At 49.0% G+C, this 21,240-nt stretch overlaps 1 protein-coding gene across 5 annotated transcripts in view; it reads right to left on the bottom strand.

Annotated features, from left to right (window-relative positions):
- The window catches only part of TECPR2 (tectonin beta-propeller repeat containing 2), a 104,758-nt gene that overhangs the window by 63,539 nt on the left and 19,979 nt on the right, over positions 1-21,240 (bottom strand). For all 5 annotated transcript variants that reach the window (XM_019462306.2, XM_053889834.1, XM_053889835.1 and 2 more), the window contains 3 exons: positions 11,793-11,921; positions 11,279-11,410; positions 8,190-8,347 (listed from right to left, as the gene is read on the bottom strand). In XM_019462306.2, coding sequence (XP_019317851.2) covers positions 8,190-8,347; positions 11,279-11,410; positions 11,793-11,921 — 419 coding nt within the window. The remainder of the gene's footprint in view (positions 1-8,189; positions 8,348-11,278; positions 11,411-11,792; positions 11,922-21,240) is intronic.

The following is a 21,240-nucleotide window of genomic DNA, read 5'->3' as shown; positions in this document are numbered from 1 at the left end:
AATAAACATTAAAAAATTTTTTTTAATTATGAAATACCTAACACAAAAGAATGTATGCTTTATATATGTTTTATCGTATATATCATATATATAAATTATATATATATACTATATTACATACACGCATTTATAGGTACATAAAAGCTATGAAGTCTAATAAATGAAGTGCACACCTGGGAATTCATCCCTCAACTTCAGAAATAAATCATCAGCGACACTGCTGATGTTCTCTCATGTTCCTAAAAAAGTTCCTGCCCCTCTGTTCCCCAGGTATGACCACTAGACTGAATTTTGTGTTTATTATTCCCTTACTTTTACTGACAGTTTAACCACATACCTATGTATTCCTAAACACTATGAAATTTACAATTTTATTTGTATAAAAAAAGTATGATGCCATTTGTATACTTTTGCAACTTGCTTTAAGTTTATTTATTTATTTTGAAACACAGAGAGAGAGAGTGCACACATGAGTAGAAGAGGGGCAGAGAGAAGGAGAGAGACAATCCCAAGCAGGTTCTGTGCTGTCAGCACAGAGCCCCATGTGGGGCTCGATCACACAACCTGGGATCATGATCTGAGCCGAAATCACGAGGTGGATGCTCAACCGACTGAGCCACCCAGGAGCCCCTTAACATTATATTTTTAAGGTTTATCTTTACTGATAAAAAAGCTATACCTCATTCATTCTGACTGCTACACAGTAGTCCGCAAGTTATTTATTCACTTTCTTGCTGATGAGCATTTGCATTATTTCTACATTTTTATTTTAAACAGTAGTGCCCTGAGCATTTTCGCACAGACCTCCTAGTGCACAGGTGTAAGAGTCTGTCAAGGACCTTTCAGAGATGGAACCACTGCTCTGTTGGGTAACTGCTGGGTTTCTGGATAAGAACAAATTCAGGTTTGGAAGACAATTTCAAACTTTTTTCAACGTGATTATACCAACCTATGTTTCCACCAGTAATCCTGAAGTTCTTTTTTTTTTTTTTTTTAAAGATCCTATTTTTTTAGTAATCTCTATACTGAACGTGGGGCTCAAACTCACAACCCTGGGATCAAGAGTTACACGCTTCCCTAACTGGGCCACCCAGGCACCCCTCTGAGTTCTCACCGTCCCTCGACTTTGCCTGATCTCAGGCTCCTGCCAGACCTGAAAGTTTAAGAGTTTCAGTCCAGGGGCGCTGCGTGGCTCAGTCAGCTGAGCGTCCAACTCCTGATTTTGGCTCAGGTCATGATCCCAGGGTTGTGAGGCTGAGCTCTGTGTCAGGCTCTGCGCTGACCATGGAGTGTGCTTGGGATTCTGTCTCCCTCCCTCTGCTCCTCTCCCCCACTCATTCTCTCTCTCTCTCTCTCCAAAAGAAATAAAAAATTTAGAAAAAAGTTTCAGGGGCGCCTGGGTGGCTCAGTCGGTTAAGCGTCCAACTTCGGCTCAGGTCATGATCTGACAACTTGTGGGTTCGAGCCCCGCGTCAGGCTCTGTGCTGACAGCTCGGAGCCTGGTGCCTGCTTCGGATTCTGTGTCCCCCTCTCTCTCTGCTCTTCCTCCACCTGTGTGCTCGTGCGCTCGCTCTTTCTCTGAAAAATGAATAACCATTACAAAGAAAAAAAAAGTTTCAGTCCAGCCCTGAGTCCTGCTGATCCTCTCTCCAAAACGCTTCTCATTTTTTTTTTAACATTTATTTATTTTGAGAGAGAGAGGGCGTGCACATGCAGGAGGGAGAGAGGATCCGAAGCAGGCTCTGTGCTGTCAGCAAGGAGCCTGACCCGGGGCTCGAACTCATAAACCGTGAGACCATGACCTGAGCCGAAAGAAATCAAGAGTTGGATGTTTAACCTACTAAGCCACCCACGCGCCCTTGTACGTCTCTGATTTTCAACAGTAGAAAGAGCACTGGCTCTAGATTGACAGCTGGGCTCAATTTCTAGCCCTGACATAGAATTGCCATGTGGTTGCAACCTTCCTGGCTCTCAGTTTCCTAATCGGTAAACCAGGGGTCATTCTCCCCATCTCAAAGGTTAAGTGAGGATTAAGTGACACAATCTCTGAAGGCACAAAAGCACTGCTGGTGACACTATGTCTCACAAATGCTCACCAGCCACCCACAGGGCTACAGGGACCCACAGCCGGGAGCTACCCGTGGGTCCATCCATGTCCCCACTGCGTGCTCCCTACCTATGTGCTCCCTACGCTCTCCTCACCCTCCCAGCACACAGCAGAGCCCTGTGGGGTGCCACCGTGTGGCCCTCCTGAGGGGCTGTCCCCAGAGCGCATCCCACACAGCCACACAGATAAACTTATCTGGACATTTCTCTGCACTTCAGTATCCCCCTAGGTCCCTCTGGCTCCGGTAACTCAATCCTTCTGGACAAGGTCCAAGGAGGACATCGAATATCAAGTTCACTTTGAAACGAAGATTGTTAGATTAGCCAAGAGTGTTCTACGCTGTAGATCATTCATGGACAGCGCTAAAATCGGCATCGTGCTCGATTACTGCCTTTGGTGGATCTGTTCTGGAATGATTCACTAAATAGACCCAAACGAGTTCTACGGAACATCCCGTAATCTCTTCCTCTTGCCCTTCCTGTCAAATCAATTTCTACTTGGTGATCCAACTGTTAACTGTTTTCCTTCTATTTATAGGTCCTCTGAAAAATCTCTTGTCACTCCCATTTTGATTTGCTCACCTCAGGTCACTCATGCACTCATTTTAACAAACGCGTGGGGAGTTCCTGCGTTATGTAAGACCCAGTGCTGGGGGCCACATGAAAGGCGAAGGAGGCGAGACCCTGCCCGTGTCTGCGAACACGCCGGGGCAGACGGCACGTGTGCGGGAACTGCCGTGCGGGCACCTGGCTGGCGCTGTATCCGAGTGAGGCTCAAAGGGCTGCCCCACAGTCCAGATGGGACGTGTCCTGCCCGGGGCACGAGAGGGCCAAACCCAGGACTACCACCCGGCTGAGGGGTGGGCGGGCCCTCTGGGGGAAGGAACGTGCCGACGGGGTCCTGGTGGGTGGCTGGCTGGCTCTGAGGAACTGCTACGTGTGGTGAGTGAGCCGAGGGAAGGCAGTGAAGTTGGAGGTAACTAGCTAGACTGAGGGGCGAGTTGTCCTAAACCGCTGGCTTGGCCTCCATCCACCCACTCGCGGTCTGATTCTGCAGCACCTGATGTCATTCTGGATGGGTCCCTCAGACTCCAACCTTTAAGGTCTAAGCGTCGCGGGGTTCTAAAATCATAACTGAGTTAACCTACCTACTTAATTCTGGTGGAGGTCATTTCCAGAAAAATCACTGATGACTTTAAAAACCACTTTAATTCCCTTTATGAGCCACATTAATATGAAAAGGGTGTTTATGTTTTTTTAAGTTTATTTATTTTGAGAGAGAGTATGCATGAGCGGGGGAGGGGCAAGGAGAAAGAGAATCCCCCGCGGTCTCCACCCTGTCGGCACAGAGCCCGATGCGGGGCTAAAACCACGAACCGTGAGATCACGACCTGAGCCGAAATCAAGAGTCGGACACCCAACAGAGCCCCCCAGGCGCCCCTGAAAGGAGTGTTCTCTAACGTGATGTATAATTTATGGTGCCAGAGACCTGAAATGCTGAGCGTGGACAGAGGGCCTGACACGGGACAAAGAAAATCTAAGATGGGTGACACAAGGCTCCGTGGCCAACTGCCCACAGACCGTCACACGGGCACGAGGGTGGGGACCCTGCTCCAGAACTTGATGCTGGCTCTGCAGGGGCACGCACTCCACGTGACTGCAACGTGCAGGGGCCCCGACGACCGGACGGTCCCCGTGTGAAACAGTGCAACACAGACCTGGAGATAAACCCTGAGGACAGCAGAGACACAACACACTTGGGGACGGCTGGGGTCTCTGAGATCTTCTGGGCGTAACATGTGTCTTACCTGGTCCGGTCTGAGTGGGGTCGCCACCTCCATCCGAAGAGCACAACCCACCCCCGCTGAGGTTCCCTGCCTGCGAGCGTACCTGTGCCCACGCCCTGCTCCCTGCCGAGAACACCCGGCCCCGTCCAAGCCCTGCGCCCTCTGGGGTGGCCCGCCAGCGGGCTCCAGGGAGGCCACGACAGGCGCCAACATCTCAACCTCCGTGCCGGCCCGTGCCAGCCACCCGGCGCCGGCCTCACGGTCCGTCTCTACAAACCTCCCACCAGACCCGCTCCCCACCAGGCGCCCCTTACGCCGTGTGTGTTCCCTCTGACAAAAACCAGCTGTCTCCGCACACGGCTATCCTGGCCCCCCAAGGCCCTCAGCCCCTCCAGGCCCCGGCCTCTCTCATAAGCAAGGCCGCGTGCAGCCACCGGGCTGCCAAGGCTGCCAAATCCGAAGGTCTGTCTCAGGCCGTTTCTCGGGCCGTCAGCAGCTCTGACAGCCCCGTGACACCCCCCCCCGCGTAGCCCCCAACTTCTCCCTCCCCTGACTGCCCTCCTCCAGTTACCATCACGCCGGGGGGCGAGCTCTAACTGCCGCCCTCATGCTACGGGCTCCCAAGCGTGCGCCTGCCCTCCACCTGCCCCTCCGGCTCTCCACAGGGAGGAAGACTGTGCCACCTCGTCCACAACACTGTTCTGGCCTCTCCCCCAGGCCCTGCCCCCCACCCCCCACCCGACCCACGGCTCAGGCCGCAGCCTCTGGCTGATCTCTTTCTCTCACTCCCCGCCCGGTCAGCTCTGCCCTGCGAGCATTCCCAGCGCCCTGCCCTGGCCTGAGCCCCGGACTGCCCCCCTGAGCCGCCACTCTCGCCCCTCCCAGGACAGCGCGGGTGACTTGTCCTGGTCGGAGCCGTTCACAAGGGCCGGCGTGCCGGAAGAAAGCGGCCCCCGGCGAGGCCGCAAAGCCTGCCGCATGGCGTCCCGCCCGGGCCCCTCCTCTGCTCCACACACACCTGGCCTTGCTGCTCCCCAAACCCTCGGGTGCCTGGCGCGTGCACTGCTCCTGCTTCTCGCCGAGGTCCTCTCGTGAGTCCTCCTGCCCTTCCTTCAGGAGTCTGCCCCGGTCCCCACCACCCCTGCTGCGTATCCACGGCACACGGCCGTGTCCCCCGCTCCCTCCTCTCTGGCCCATATGCTCTAGTCCAAATCTAGTCCGATTTATTACTACGAACATTCTAGAACACATTCAATGTCAGCCTCCCACCCCAGGAACGGGAGCCCCGAGAGTAGAGCCTTTCCCTGTTCACAGCTGTCTCCTCAGACTGAGAAAGGTGCTGGCCACAGCAGAGACTTGGTAAGGATTTTTTAACGTCACGTGAACACACAACGTCCCTACGTAAACACCCGGTGTCAGAGGTCTCGGTGTCACCTGTAGGTAATGACTGAATTTCTGTCTCTGGCTGAGACCTGTCTATGTCCCTCCTCACTGTGACTCCCACTTGGCGACCTAACAAGCACCCCCACTCAACAGAACGGAAGTCTAGACCGCAAGCCCAGGCTCCCAGCGGTGCGCCCACCGCCGCTGCCTCGCTGCCGTAGCCAGAAGCACCGAAATCTAGTCCTTTCTCCCCCTTGCCCCTCTACCCAAACCACCGTCCAGCCCCGTGCTTCCTACCTCCGAATCACGGCTCCCCGCTGACGGCCACCACCAGGGGCCAGCCTCCACGCCTGCTCCTCACCGCCCCCCTCCTGCCCATCTCCGATGAAGTCTCCACATAGAAGCAGGGTGAGCTCCGAGAGGTCGCTCAGGTTGCTAAAGTGCTGCCTAAAGCACTTCAATGGCTTTCTGTTATGCCTCGAATAACTCGGGCGACAGCATGTGGTCCCTCCGGCCCCCGCCCCCAAGCTGGCTCAGGGCCTCCTTTGCAATCTCATTTTACACCTGCACCTCTCCACAGTCACCCCGGGCCCCTCCGGCTCCACAAACATTGCCCCCTGGCCCGATCCGCGGCCTCGGCATGTTCCGCTCCCTGAGACCAGAATGCTCCTCCACCGGCCCTTCCCACGCTTGAGGCTTCGGCTCCAACGGCGCTTCTCCACAGAAGCCCTTCCCGACTGTTCTAAAGAGCGTGCCACCCCCACCTGTGATGCTTCACCCTGACTGGTCCACAGTGTCCACAGCGTGCACTGTAGCCTACACATCCGTCCTGCTGGAGGGGGGACACGCGTCCCCTCGCTCACATTCGTCCTGCCGGGGCGTGGCGACATGTCTGTCCCCTGGCTCACTGCCGTCCGCCGCACGCTGCTGCCCGGCAGGCACGCACCCAATACCTGCTGACTGAAACCCTGCTTCCGGAGGGTAGACACAGCAGATGCCCTTTCTGAACTACAATCTAAAATAGCACCCAACAGGGGCGCCTGGGTGGCTCAGTGGGTTGAGCGTCAGACTTCAGCTCAGGTCACGATCTCACGGTTTGTGGGTTCGAGCCCCGCATCAGGATCTGTGCTGACAGCTCAGAGCCTGGAGCCTGCTTCGGGTTCTGTGTCTCCCTCTCTCTCTCTGCCCCTCCCCTGCTCATTCTCTCTCTCTCTCTTAAAAATTAATAAAACATTAAAAAGAACACTAACTTAAAAAAAAAAGCTTAAGAAAATAATAAAATAGCACACAACAGAAAAACAAGCCTGTAAACAGCTTTTCCATTTATTCTGTGTTATCCCCACTTCACTAAGGCTCAGGGAAATATACTTCCCGGAGAGAAAAGGAACACATTTGTTGGTGTCTGCAGCCTGGGACAGGGCCTGGCCCAGGCCAGAAGACCTGACTACTCACAGGCACCAGGAGGGGCTCATGGAGAGTGGCTTGTGTTTCCACACAAGAGGCTAGAAGACCAGGTTTTAGGAGAAATGCTATTGGCTTATCCATGTGAAAAGTAACTGGTCTTTATCTCTCTTTATACTCCACTATCCTTCCAAAAAGACACGATAAAGTAGGACCCTGATGACGAACCAGGACAGGACGCGAAGCAGAAGAGGGGGACGCTGGCAGAGGGAAAGGCAAGATGAAGACGTGCACAACCGCGGGGCCCAAGCTCCAAATTCTACTGTGCTTACGCTTCCAGGGGCTGTTAACAGGGACATTACGGTTACAGAAAGGGCAAACTGTTGACAGAATCGAGCGGGTATTCAGCACAGAAAACAGAAGCCAAAGGAAGGCATGACCAGATCTTTTATGAGCTAAGGGCTATCATGCTCCTCCCGTCCGACCTCCCCTTCTCCGGGCCATCGTCACCAGCACAGCTGTCACCACCAGCCTCCGTGGGCCCTCCCTCGAGGGCACGGCCAATGCCACCACGTCTCCTCGTCAGCCTGCTCTCCACACTCCCCAGCCCACCTGCCACCCTGCCCCTCTGATTCTCAGTTGGCAACAGTGCCCCTTTACCAGGACCGTCTCCAAATCCTGCCGCCCGATTTATAAGCTGCCGGCCCCCGCCCCCTCCTGCTGACCCCACTCGGCTCTCCGTCCCTCTCTGCTCAGAATGAGGGGGTGGCCCCACCACTCTATCCAGCCCCTCCTCACTGACCCCACCGCCACACAAACCGGGCCCCGAGCTCTACAAGCATGTTTCCGGCAGGGAGGTCACCCATGCGCTCGGCTGCCTCTTCCCGCACGGCTGGTAGGCGGCTGGACTTGGCCTAGCCCTTCTCCCCCTGTCCTTCCAGGTGGCAGGTAAACGGGGGGACGGGCTCTCAGCCTGGCAGCCTCCCCTCCAGAGCCTCCCTACTCCTCTTGGCCAGTTCCACTCCTCCCTCGCTCACTCCCCCAGGAAGTCTGCTGTCACCCCCAGGCCCAGGAGGAGCTTGACAGCACCCCTCACAGATCCACAGTAGGTGACACCACTGTTAACAACTTTCCCGCTGAGTTTCTCAAGCATCCGTGACGGCGGGCTCACATCCGCCTCGTCTACCAGTTACCCCCGACCCGGCACAGCCTGCACAGTGCAGAGGGGACCGTCACCCCTCCTGTGGCGGACCCAGAGCAGACCACCTCGGAGACTTTCCGGATTCTGGCACTCGAGGCAGAGTGGCCATGCTTGCAGGTCCCTGCAGCAGATGAGAGGGATGAGCTTTCCCCATCTGATGCTGGCACAGGCGGCCAAGCAGGTTAGGGACCCGTCGGGGGACCCCAGGCTTAGAGCCACTGCGGGCTTGCCTAGGGTAACCTAGGCAAGGTGACCTAGGAAAACTTAAGGCCCCTCTGTAACCGCCACGCTGGGGCATGTGTGACGCTCACCTTTTCCTTGGTTGTGTTCCAATCTGCTTGACAGACTTCTCTTCCGTGTAAAAAAGCAGGCTTCTTTGTAGTGTAGACACGAGCAGAACTTTCTGGCTATAATCCAGCTGCACGATTGAAGATGGCTCTTCTAACACCAAATGGGAGTTACAGACGCCCTGTGGGAGGGGCCAGTTAAACCCAACTCAATGTGGAGTCAATTTACACCTTAAAATGTATGTTCATTCCCAACAGATTCGATGTCAACCCACTATGATGAAATTATTTGGAAAAGTTCTTACTAATGAGAAAACAATGTCAACACCTACCTCAGGTTCCATCAAGTTTGACAAGAAATGTTTAAAGATTTTGTATAATTTCTTTTAAAATGTTTTCAGGGGAGCATTCAAAGAAGGGTCCATAAAGGCCAAAGCGGAAACGTATTGCACTAGGACTATTGTTTACACTAACAGAATACAACAGGACTTTCCATAAGATTATTTGTGACAACTATCACCTAAGGTCACAAGACACTCATCCCCCCAAAGAGCTCAAAGCAATTTTGGGGGCATTATATCCTTGCCAACTGAAAGGGTCATAAAAAACAGAAGAAAGAAACTGAAATGGTGGCAAATATATTGGAGAACAAAGTAAAATTCTAGAAGGCATTTTACTGCTAACACAAACTCTAATTCTTGGTGTCAAAAGTCTGTTTCTATATGTTACTTTTCTCCTGAACCAGTTTCTTCAATTGAGTAAGAAAAACTGATGCTCTATCGCAGAACTTTTGGGGGTGGGAGAGAAAAGCAGCAATCAGATTGACTGGTAAAATTTACATACAATAAAATTTACCTGTTCAAGATACACAATTCTATGGATTTTGGCAAACACATACAGTCCTATAACCACCGACACCATAACGATAGAGAGATTCTCATTCTCTCCGGACACTGAGTGCTTTTAAAGCAGATTTTCCGGGCGCCTGGGTGGCTCAGTCGATTGAGCGACTGATTTCTGCTCAGGTCATGATCTCATGGTTTGTGAGTTCAAGCCCCGCGTCGGGCTCTGTGCTGATAGAACCTGGAGCCTGCTTCAGATTCTGTGTCTCCCTCTCTCTCTGCCCCTCCCCCTCTGTCTCTCTCTGTCTCAGAAATAAATAAACATTACCAAAAAAAGCAGATTTTCCTCCGCATTTGTCATTACGTAAACTGTAGCTTTTCAGTTTTTGACTTATGATGGAACTCAATTCATTGCATTAATTTTGCAAAATCGCACACACTCCCATACCCATTTATGTAAATCTCTTTGTACTTTATCTTAAAAAAAAAACAAAAACAAAACTCCCAGAACCTATCAATAAAGCTGGGAAAAAAAGTTCTCAGTGTGACGAGGATACTGTTTTCTGCATGTGGCTTTCTCTCTACTTCCTGAAATGCAGGCTCACGAGCAGTGCTGCCTGAAAGCCTCAACAGAAGGGAGGGACGACACAGGGACCCTTAATAACCTAAGGCTTTCCTGCAGAACAGGTTCTCAAAGTATGGTCTGCAGTCCTCAAGGGTCCCTAAGACCCTTTCAAAGGGTCTGCAAGGTCAACATTATCTTCATTGTAACGCTAGGTTGCAGCTGTCTTTTTCACTGAGCTGACATTTGCTCTGACACAAAAGCCACGGTGGGCAGAACGGGGCACTGAGCCCACTACCTGTCACTGTGCCCTCCAGCACCACGCACTCATGACAAAAACGCGCGTTTCACTGAAGACGGGCTCTGGGGCAGAACAATTATAACTGCATCACATCCTTGCTCGTGGGTACGCACGGCTTTGTATTTTGTGTGACACAGTGGCCCGGCTGCCGCATCCTGAGGTTCTCTGGTTCTCTCACGCAAAAGCACTTGTTCGACTCTAAAAGCTGTGAGCTCAACCAGTGGCTTTTTTTTTTCCCCCCACAGGACACCATTTTACCGGACATACTAGAATTACTCAAACTTGGGTATTTGGCAGACATTTTCAGGATGGACCAAACGGACCTTGTCACTTTAATGACGAGTAATAGTGTGCGTTACTGACAATAAATATCAAGTTTTCAACTGAGGATTACAATTGAAAACTTTATCCACACTTGTGAACTTGACCAATTCCCAGTAGCTAAAGACTTTTCTGATCAGGATGATCATGATATTAACAAAGATGCCTTCTCTGATATTATATAATCAAAATTGACACATTTGAAAAGATCTGCCTCACTCAGTAGATCAACTGACTGAGCCACCCAGGCGCCCCTGGGGTCCTCCTTTTAAGCGTGTAGAAGGGTCCTGAGACCAAAAACTTCAAGAACTACTGCTAGAGAAAACTTGTAACAGGGCAGTCTTGGATCAGAGGGACTAAAAGCCAGTTGGCCAGTAATTGCTAAATTTCTACAATGCGCGAGGAACGCCCAGTCTCGCGGGGCCGGTCTGTGTCCCTCGCGTGACAGGTGAAGCACAGGGGCGCACAGAGCCACACACGCGGCGGGAGAGGCGTGGGCTTTAGAGCAGAAACTCAGTGTGAAACCCGCGGGGGACCCAGGGCTGGTGACTGGGTCATGGAGCCTGGGGTTCTTCATCTCCTGACTGGAGCCAAGCACACACGGCTCAGGATGAAACAAAACAGCAGACACGCGGGCTGGGCCCTCCTCCTCCTCTGCCACGCCCTCCCACGTGAGGGGAGGGGCCTGGGCGGGGCTTGGCCGGGGGCGGAGCTCTCCACCCAGAAAGCACTGACCTCTGTCCAGCCCACAGTCATGATTACGCAATGCTTCCTGCGGCTCCTACACACCCTTCTGGGAGACCAGAATGACATGGCGTCTTTTTCTCAGGACCCTTCCACATGCTTAGACACAGGAGGATGAACACTGTGAAGGAAGGCTCCAGTGGAGACAAAGGCCGACCCTTTAGTCACAGGAGGGGAAGCTTAGAAAAGTGAGAGACGTCCTTGAAGGCAAACGTTACAAAATAATCGTTGACATTATGAAGGGGCAATGACTGAGGATGCAAACTGTTTGACTAAAACGTAATTATGGATATAATTTCTCCGAATATAAGAAGGCCAAAAATATTTCTGGAAACAATTTTACCTGGTCTAGATCCAGAGAAGAATACACAATTTTCCCTTTGTCATCTCCAGAGAACAATTTCATTCCATTGGGGCTCCAAGCCAGAGCTGTTATGCTATTTTTGTGAATACCGGTGACATCAAATCTCCGAAGCTAGGAACGAACGATAAAAATGCGCACAAGAAAGAAAAGATGTGAGATGGGGCTCGTGGCCAAGGGATTATACAGTCCCTCCTACCTACGGAGAAGCTAGTTTTCCCAACCTTGTTTTCCACGCAAAACCCTGCACAAAGTTCCATCTGGGTATTTATTTTAAAACTGATAGAGGATGGCCAGAGAATATTAAGCAAAATTTAAATTACCCAAATGTGCATTCTGCCAAGCATCCTATCAAGAACAAAAATGGTATCTGATTATAAAGAGCATAGGGTTAAGCTTTTCTGAGTGTGTGTTTTCTGGGCAGATGAGTTTTCATTTTAAAATCCACGAGGAACTGGCCAAGAAGTTAAGAAATGCTAAAGCGACTCGTACTTACTTGTTTATTTCTCCCTGGCAAGGAAGACACAAGCTGAAAAACAGCAACTCTCCCAGAGGCTGTGCCCGCGGCCACGAGGTCGTCGAAGCAGGCCAGCAGCTTCACCACTGTGATGGGTTCCGTTTTCCCCTAAGAGAGCAAATGTTAAAGACAAATGGACCTGTAACCAGGCTGGCTTCCAAAATGCAAACATTACCCGTGGAGGCAGAAGGAGGCGGAAGCTTCATCAGGCTGCAGCCTATACGAAGTCCTGATTGAAAATGTATACAACTCAGAAAAACAATGACATCTATTAAACCCTCCTTTTTGTTTCTAGATCTTTATTACTTTTTAAGTTTATTTATTTATTTTGAGAGAGAGAGAAAAAAAAAGCAAGAGCGGGGGAGGGGCAGAGAGAGAGGAGAGAACGAGAATCCCAAGCAGGCTCTTTGCTGCCAGCTGTGGGCCCGATGTGAGACTTGAACTCCACGTACCATGAGATCATGACCTGAGCCAGAGTTGGACACTTAAATAACCGAGCCACCCAGGTGCCCCTCTAGGTTTTTAATCTTTGAAATGACAAATTAAAAAACTACATTTCTAATGAAGGAAATGCTGATCAATTGAGTGTGAATATTTTAAGTACTGATCAAGAGAGTACCAGGGGCTTGGAGAGCTGTTTCCTGCCCAGAACAGGAATCTGGAGTAAGAAGAGCTTATCTACCCCAGATCCAAGCTCTGCTTTCTTCTCTTAACATGGACAAGTCATTCAATCATTGCAGTTGACGGTCTGCCTGCAGCACAGGCTTGCTGCACGGATCCAGGAGGCGATGCATCTGAAATTTGTTCTTAGATCAATAATCAAATTAAGTAACGCTAACTCAAACTTAATACGTTGCTATACTTAAAAGCACATGTACAAGGGGCGCCTGGGTGGCTCAGTCGGTTAAGCGTCTGACTTCAGTTCAGGTCATGATCTCACAGTTCGGGAGTTCGAGCCCTGCATTGGGCTCTGTGCTGACAGCTCAGAGCCTGGAGCCTGCTTTGGATTCTGTGTCTCCCTCTCTCTCTCTCTCTCCCCCAAATAAATAACAACAAAAAATTAACAAAAAAAGCACACGTACAAGCACTGCACACAGATCCTCAAGGCTTCCAGGCCCACTGAGTGAAACCATTCATTCAGAAAACTCACGCAACCATTTGACCCCGCTAAGATATACGGCAAGAGCTCCAATAAAACACTTTGATCCCTATATTTGGATGCAGTAATTTACATGGTATTCAATCTATCAAATGTGGAGGTATACCCTTCACATTCAGGGTACGGAGTCAGCTGCTATGGTAACATAAACTGAAGTAGGTCGCAGTCCCGCCCTCTTAAAGCTGAGCTGTGGCAATGAGCCGGGCACATGAAAAGCCGCCTACAGCCAGTGGGGGTGGTGATGACTGCGCTAGCTTTCATCTGGTACTTTACAGCTTTCAGGGTATTCTCAGGGGCTCTAAATATATCTGATGAGATCGTGATGTAGGGGAAGGGCTTTGGATCTTAAGCTATAGGAAGGCAAAGGGGAGCCCAGGAAGATTCCTGACTTTGCCAGTGTATGGTCAGAAGTGTTTCTGATAACCCTGATCGGGTGTAGCACAGAAGGAGGAGGAAGTGCGACCAGGCGGCGAGACCAGCCGGGGGCCTTTTGCCATAGTTCGGGCCGGAGGCCGGAGGTCATATGTGCCTCGTGGAGAGAAGTGGCAAGCTGAACGGGCAGGAAGGCAGTAAACCCTGATGGAGAAAGAAGACTCCGTTAAGACCTGTTTGCCATGATGACAGCAACAAGGAGAACAGCACAGCGGCTCTCCTTTACTGAGCATTCTGAGCCAGGCGACCCGGTAAGCGCTTCACGTGCATTACCTCCTTGATTCCTCACGCATCCGTGAGGGCAGGTGCTGTGGTTTTCTTCGTTTGACGAAGGTTAAGTGGTTTGTGTAAGGACACAGCACCGGAGGAGTCAAGAGTTGGGATTCACGCCTAAGTGTGACTGGAGGCCCTGCCTCGCTGCTCTCTGCGCTGAGTGGGAATCCACAGGCCCCGCAGATGGGAGGCTCGGGAGGCTTGGGAGGCTTGGCAGGCTTGTGGAGAAGAAGGAAAATAAGGGGACTTTATCATCTGCGGCGTGGAAAACACGAGTGCTGATGCCGTGAGCAGAATCCACTGGCGCTGCTCTGAGGAAAGACAGTGCCAGAACATGCTTTAGACGTGGACAGTGTTGACGTGGCAGCAGGCTGGTGAAGAGAATACTGTCCTGCGAATTCGTAATTATTAGAACTGCCACCACATCAGGAATCAAGATCCCTTATTGGAGATCTTGCCGTGTCATAGCACAAAGCGGTGGTGTAATTTTTCTGAATGAATGCTTTCAAAATAAAAATCATCATTCAGATGGGCTGGAAGCCTGAGTATCTATGTGCGATGCATGTACACATGCTTTTTAATAAACTAACATTGTGACTTAACGTTATTTAATATGATCATTAGTGTTACAGTTCTTAAGAACCAAAACATCGCAAGAATCAGAATATCAATACTTAGCTATACTTTAGATAGAAACAAAATACGAGGCTTCAACTTCCTATAGTATGAGTGTAGCTATTCTGAAAAACGTTCCTCTCCAAACATCTAGAAATGCCGAGTAAGATACACAAAACACCCTTTTAAATGCATAGCTGATCTCTAGGAAGTAAAAATCAACAGAGGCCAAAGCCGATAAGAATACTGTCAAACCAGAACAGAAGGCAGCCCTGAAGCTACGGGCTGCCTCAGAACTGTCTGACCAACACCAAGAGCCTTGGTTTCCTGAGCTGAACAGGGCCAACGCGGACAAGGCTTCAGGCCAGATGAGGTGGGAGCTGGAACTGCCATCCCCTGCAAAAGCCCCTGAAGACTCCCCGAAGGCCTAACCATCAAAGTGTAAACTAGGGAAAAATCAATTTGCTGGCAAATGGAGCTGACAAGGAACTCTGTCTTCTCTCAGACATTGGCTAGAGTGAATAAAAGAGAAGAATGTTCCCCAAGAATCTGTCACCACCAGCCTGCCCTATTCAGCATCTGAGTTTGAATTTATCTTCTGTTTCCACTCAAAGAGAGCTCCATGCCAGGCAGCTGACCTGAAGTGCATCTATGTTAGCAGCATGCCAAGAGGCCTGGCAGAGGGAGTCTAAACCCCATCTGTGGGACACGGTCTCGACCCAGGTCCCTCAGATTCACACGTATTAGGACCAGTCACAGAGCTTCTAATTAGAAACCACCATGGGAAAAAGGCCCCATGAAGAAGAATCAACTAAAAAAACGCAGTAACAGGGACTCCTGGGTGGCTCAGTCGGTTAAGCGTCTGACTTCGGCTCAGGTCACGGTCTCACGGTTTGTGAGTTTGAGCCCCATGTTGGGCTCTGTGCTGACACCTTGGAGCCTGGAGCCTGCTTCGGATTCTGGGTCTCCCTCTCTCTCTCTCTGCCCCTCCCCTGCGCTCTCTCTCTCTCTCTCTCAAAAGTAAATAAACATTAAAAAAATAATTTTTTTAACACAATAACAGAATTGTACGACCCTTTGCCTCCACCCAAGTACAGCATTTAGATCGAAGAGACCCAGAGCATAAAAGAAATATGCTTAACATTTTAAAGAAATATATACAGAATTTAAAACAATAGTAACCTACTATCGGAAATAGAAATGAAAGAGAGTCAAAAGAATTTAAAATCTTAATGGGTGATTAAATAGCAGATTAGTCAGAGCTGAAAGAAAATTATTGAACTAGATGACAGATCTGTGCCACGTAGAGAGAGGAAAAGATAAAAAACATGAAAGAGCAGAGTCCTAGGGATAGAATCTAAAGATCCATCCAATTGGGATGCCAGAAGAAAAGAGGACAACAGAAAGCAACATCTTCAGAGATAAGGGCTAACTAAAAGTTACCCATATTGATGAAAGACCTGTGTCCTCAGGAGCACACGCCTTGAAACAGTTTAACAGAAAGAAATACACATATACACACTGTGTAGTGAAACGCTAAAACCTCAGATGCTGAGAAGATATTAGTATGTCAGAAAAAAGGGCAAATGACCAGATATGAGTAATTATTAAAAACCAAACTTCTCGGGGCACCTGGCTGGCTCAGTTGGTAGAGTATGTGACTCTCGATTTCGGGGTTGTGAGTTCAAGCCCCATGTTGGGTGTAGAGAGTGCTTGAAAATAAAATGTTTAGGGGCACCTGGGTGGTTCAGTTGGTTAAGCGTCTGACTCTCGGTTTTGGTTCAGGTCATGGTCTCCTGGTGGTGAGATCGAGCCCCTCATTGGGCTCCATGCTGTGCATGCAGCCTGCTTAAGATCCTCCTTCTCCCTCTCGTCCTGCCCCTCCCCTGCACACGTGCATGCACGTGCATGCTCACTCTCAAAAAAAAAAAGAAAATTCTTTAAAAAAAACAAAACTGGGGCGCCTGGGTGGCGCAGTCGGTTAAGCGTCCGACTTCAGCCAGGTCACGATCTCGCGGTCCGTGAGTCCGAGCCCCGCGTCGGGCTCTGGGCTGATGGCTCGGAGCCTGGAGCCTGTTTCTGATTCTGTGTCTCCCTCTCTCTCTGCCCCTCACCTGTTCATGCTCTGTCTCTCTCTGTCCCAAAAATAAATAAAAAAACGTTGAAAAAAAAATTAAAAAAAAAACAAAACTTCTCAACAGAAACAATGGAGACCAGAAGACAATGGAAGATCATCTTCAAAGTGCTAAGATAGAACTGTTAGCTTTGAATAGAGATCTGTTTAAACAACTTAGAGACACAGAGACATTCAGACAAGCAAAATATCAAGAGTAATTGACATTTGCGTTTAGATGAGAAAGGCCAGAGACATCGTAAGAAAACTAAAGGCCAAAAACAAAACAAAACAAAACAAAACCTTATAGGCTAATATCCCTCATGAATATAGATACAAAAAAAAAAAACCGTAATAAAATATTACCGAAAGGAAGATAGCAAGATTTTAAAAAGGATAATATATCATTACACAGTGGGGTTTACAGATGTAATACACATTTGGATTAACAATCAAACTCAATACCTATAATATGCCATATTAATAGAATAAAGAAGAAAATCATGTTATCATCTCAACAGATTCAGAAAAAATATGACAAACTTCCATACTCATTCATGACTAAAAAACTCTCGGAAAACTAGGAACAGAATTAAGTAGAAACAAAAAGCATCTATGAGGAATCTACAGCTAATGCACGTACACGCCAAGGCAAAGATGTCCGTTCTTACTGTGGACATTGTACTGGAGGTCCCAGCCAGTGCAGTCACTCAAGTAAAAAAAAAAAAAAAAAAAAAAAAAAGCAAAGGCATACACATTGGCAAAAATGAAGTAAAATGCTTCCTGCACAGGCAGAAGTGATCACCTGTGTAGAAAACCCTAAGAGGTCTATAAAATACGATGGAAGTAAAATACACATTAATCAACTCTATTTCTATATGTCGGCAACACAAAATCTGCAAGTAAAATAAACTGTTGAATAGTTCTTATGTTATTTGTGAAGTGATGTTACATTACTTGAGGGTAGACGGAGAGAAGTTAAAGGACACATGCTGTAAATCCTAGAAAAACTGCTAAGAAAGAAAAGCGGGAGGGCCTAATAAGCCATAGTGGACATAACATAGAAATATGAAAAAATAATTAGTCTGAAAGACAGCAGGAAAAGAAAATAAACAAAACAAGATAATAAAGAACAGGTGGGATGAGCAGAACACAATTCCCAAGATGGCAGACCTAACTGATGGCTCTCAACTGGGGACAAGTCTGTCCCCCAGCCTGTCCATGGGACATGTGACAGTTTCTGGAGGTTGCTGCAATTGGAGGTGATACAATTGCCATCTGGTAGGCAGAAAGCAGGGATGCTGCTAAACACCTACAATACCCAGGAGAGCACCCCAGACCAAGGTGTCAGTAGCTGTCAGGCCGAGAAACTGACTTAAACCCAACCATATCAATAATTACATTCAATATAAATGGCCTAAATATGCCAATTATCAGGCCGTCTGGCTGGCTCAGTCAGTAGGGCTTGCGACTCTCAATCTCAGGGTTGTGAGTTCAATCCTCATGCTGGGCATAAAGATTACTTAAAAAGAAAAAAAAAAAGCAGGGGCGCCTGGGTGGCTTAGTTGGTTAAACATCTGGCTTCAGCTCGGGTCATGATCTCGCAGTTCATGAGTTTGAGCCTCACATCTGCACTGTAAGCGCAGAGCCTGCTTGGGATTCTCTCTTCCTTTCCCCAGTCCCCTCTCTGCCCCTCCCCTACTTGTGCACGTGCACACACTCTCTCTCTCTCTCTCTCTCTCTCTCTCTCTCTCTCAAAATAAATAAACTTAAAAGAAACTAGAGATTGTTAAACTGAATAAAAAAGTAAGACCTGACTTTATGTTATCTTCAAGAAATGCACTTTAGTTATAAAGGCACAGATAAACTAAAGGCAAGAATGGAAAAAGATATACCATGCAAACTCTGATTGTAAGCAAGCAGGAGAGGCTATACCACCACCCAAGTAGACAAGGAATATCACCAGAGATAAAAAAAGAGATACTACATAGTGATAAAAGGATCTATTCAATAAATAGATAACAATCCTAAATGTATAAGTACCAAACAATAGAGCTTTAAAATGCATGAAACAACACAACAACCTGACTATATTGAATACCACTGAACTATATACACTTAAAAATGGAAAAATGATAAATTTTATGTTCTGTAGGTTTTACCACAATTTTTAAAAATGCATGAAGCAGAAACGGACAGAAAGACAAATGCACTATTTCTGTTGGTGGATTCAACCCTCCCGTCATGGCAACTGACAGAAGCAGGCTATCGAAGGCCTGGAAGATCGAACCACACTGCTGAGTTAGCGCGAGTCTGCCAAAAAGCAGGACCTGCCAGTGGAAGCAGACACGCGCGACATCTTTCTGGGCAAACCCAGCCGGAAGAGGCGGGGAGAACTGTCAACTCACAGTGCAGGTCTGCGACCCGAGATGGAGACAAGGGAAGGAAGGGGAGTTGCACAGGCTAATCTCCAACCGCAGTGCAGTTCTAGAAAGTTGTGGCCTCGCCATCAGGAACCCCCAAGCCAGAGTCACTTGTCAGGAGTCATCAGCTTCACGGGCGTAGGTGTGCCTTGTGTCCCAGCTGCACCCAGTCACAGGCCGGGAGCGCCAGTGGGAAGCGTGGCTCTGGGTGGGCACAGCGGCAGGCTCAGGGCTCCCCAGTTACATACACCCCCGCAGGGAGAGAGGGTAATTGAGATGAGGCTATCACCAAGTGCCACACAGAATAAAAAGACACAGGTGGAGAAAATATTCGAGGCTTATTTTTGACAACTGGATCAGGATACACAAAACCTGTTTTAGAAAACGGAAGGCGCAAAGCCACCATCCATCTTTTTAAACAGTATTTCTATTTCATAAAGCCAATCCTTCATTTAAGATATTATTTACAAATGGGATTTTTACAGGGGCGCCTGTGTGGCTCAGTCGGTTAAGCGTCCAGCTTCGGCTGGGGTCATGATCTTGCAGTTTGTGAGTTCGAGCCCCACGTCAGGCTCTGTGCTGACAACTCAGAGCCTGGAGTCTGCTTCGGATTCTGTGTCTCCCCCTCTCTCTCTGCTCCTCCCCCACTCACGCTCTGTCTCTCTCTCTCTCTCGAAATAAACATTAAAAAATAAAATATATAAATGCATTGCTGATTTACAATGAGATGCACGCTGAAGATTAAGCAATCGTGTTTACTGATGGCTTCCCTGTGCTTGTCGTGTGGACATGAATAACGTGTCCCTTTCAGGGGCTCTCACGGTCCAGGAAAAGGACAAGACCCATCAACACATACAGGAACCAAGCATTACTGTCACTGACACACAGGTACGGGGGGGTCAAGGGAAGGACATGGTCAGCTCCGACGGGTATGAGGGGCGGGGCAGACAAGATTGCTGCCTTCACGATGCCAGTTGGCTGAATCCCAAGTGCCTCGTGGCATGGGAGTCTCTCGTTTCCATTTCTACAATGATGAAATATGTTCACATATACAAGACTACATACGACATGACTGTAGACAACTGCTTAGATGGTCATGAAACGAACGTCTACTGAGTCCTGACCCAGCCTGGAAAAGGGAACGTCGAGGGCACCTTTGAAGCCCTCTGGGCCCTTCTCCCTACCTGCATACCCTCATGCCACCAAAACCACTATCCTGGAATTGGAATTTATCCCCTTGCTTTTCACAGCTTCATCACATGTGCACGTGCCCTTACGCACTACGGTGCACACACGTGCCCAACACAGACTCAGACTGGTGAGCCAGCATGTGGAGGTTCTGGCCCTCAACCTTCCTGACTCAGAAACTCAGTTTTTTCAGTGTCCTATTGTGTTCAGTGCCCAGGGTGGTTGCCTTGTGGGCATCTCATGCACAAGAAGTTAAAGTTTAAGCCAAAAAGCCAGTTTATTACTTTATAAAGAACTAACAGTCACACAAACCAGAATGCTCACGTACGTAGGACCTGTACATTCTTCCCCCACTGGCTGATGCGCATGGGCAGCAAGTCTTAGTCAAAAGCTGCTTGGCTAGCAGGGAGCAATTTCTGAGCAAGCCACGGTAAGCGTTAGGGCCGGCCATGCCAAGGGGGTCTCAGCTCTCAAAAGGACTCCCAGCTACACGGGTAATTCGGCCCGATTTTTCCCAAGTTACCCAGCAGACTATACGCTCTCTTCCTGCCGTCACATCCTCTTTTCTTCTTCTTCTTCTTTTTAAGTTTATTTATTTTGAGAAAGAGAGGATGAGCAGAGGAGGGGCGGGAGGGGTGGGGGTGGACAGAGGATCTGAAGCGGGCTCCGTGCTGACAGCAGAGAGCCCAACGCGGGGCTAACCTGGGTCAAAGTCGGACGTTTAAGCGACTGAGCCACTCAGGTACCCCTCCCTTTTTCTTTTGATGTGGGGACAGTTCAGTCTTATTCTGGCCTGGGAGTCACTCTTCTGTCTCTTTAAGGAGACTCTGTCCATTTCAGGGCTCATCTATCGTATGCTGACTCTTACATTTCCCTCCTTTCCAACTTCCCAGGAGCACTTCTTGTTGCCTTGTGGCAACTTAACCCCCCTCAAAATGGAAATCTAGCGATAAAAAAATTTAAGAAGAGACTGATTTGAAAGAAGCCAGTGATGATTTTCTGAACAAACACTTCACCATCAGGGTAGCATTCCACCAACCTCCTCAGGCTCCTTGGCAGGCGGTTTTCCCTTCATACACAGGACAAAACTGTACGAAGGGGAAGCGTTCTTTGCGAGTGAGCTCATGGGAGCTGTGAAATGTGACAAGGCTTTCTTCATGAGTGTCTCTCGATATGCCAAAGCTTAACCTTTAGGAGAAACTGCTAGCATATCAAATAATAGAT

Source organism: Panthera pardus, unplaced genomic scaffold (assembly GCF_024362965.1).
Source record: "Panthera pardus isolate Hobbes unplaced genomic scaffold, ASM2436296v1 HiC_scaffold_24, whole genome shotgun sequence".
Lineage (NCBI taxonomy): Eukaryota > Metazoa > Chordata > Mammalia > Carnivora > Felidae > Panthera > Panthera pardus.
Note: the sequence above shows the minus strand (reverse complement) of the source record. Positions and strands in the feature narration are given on the sequence as shown.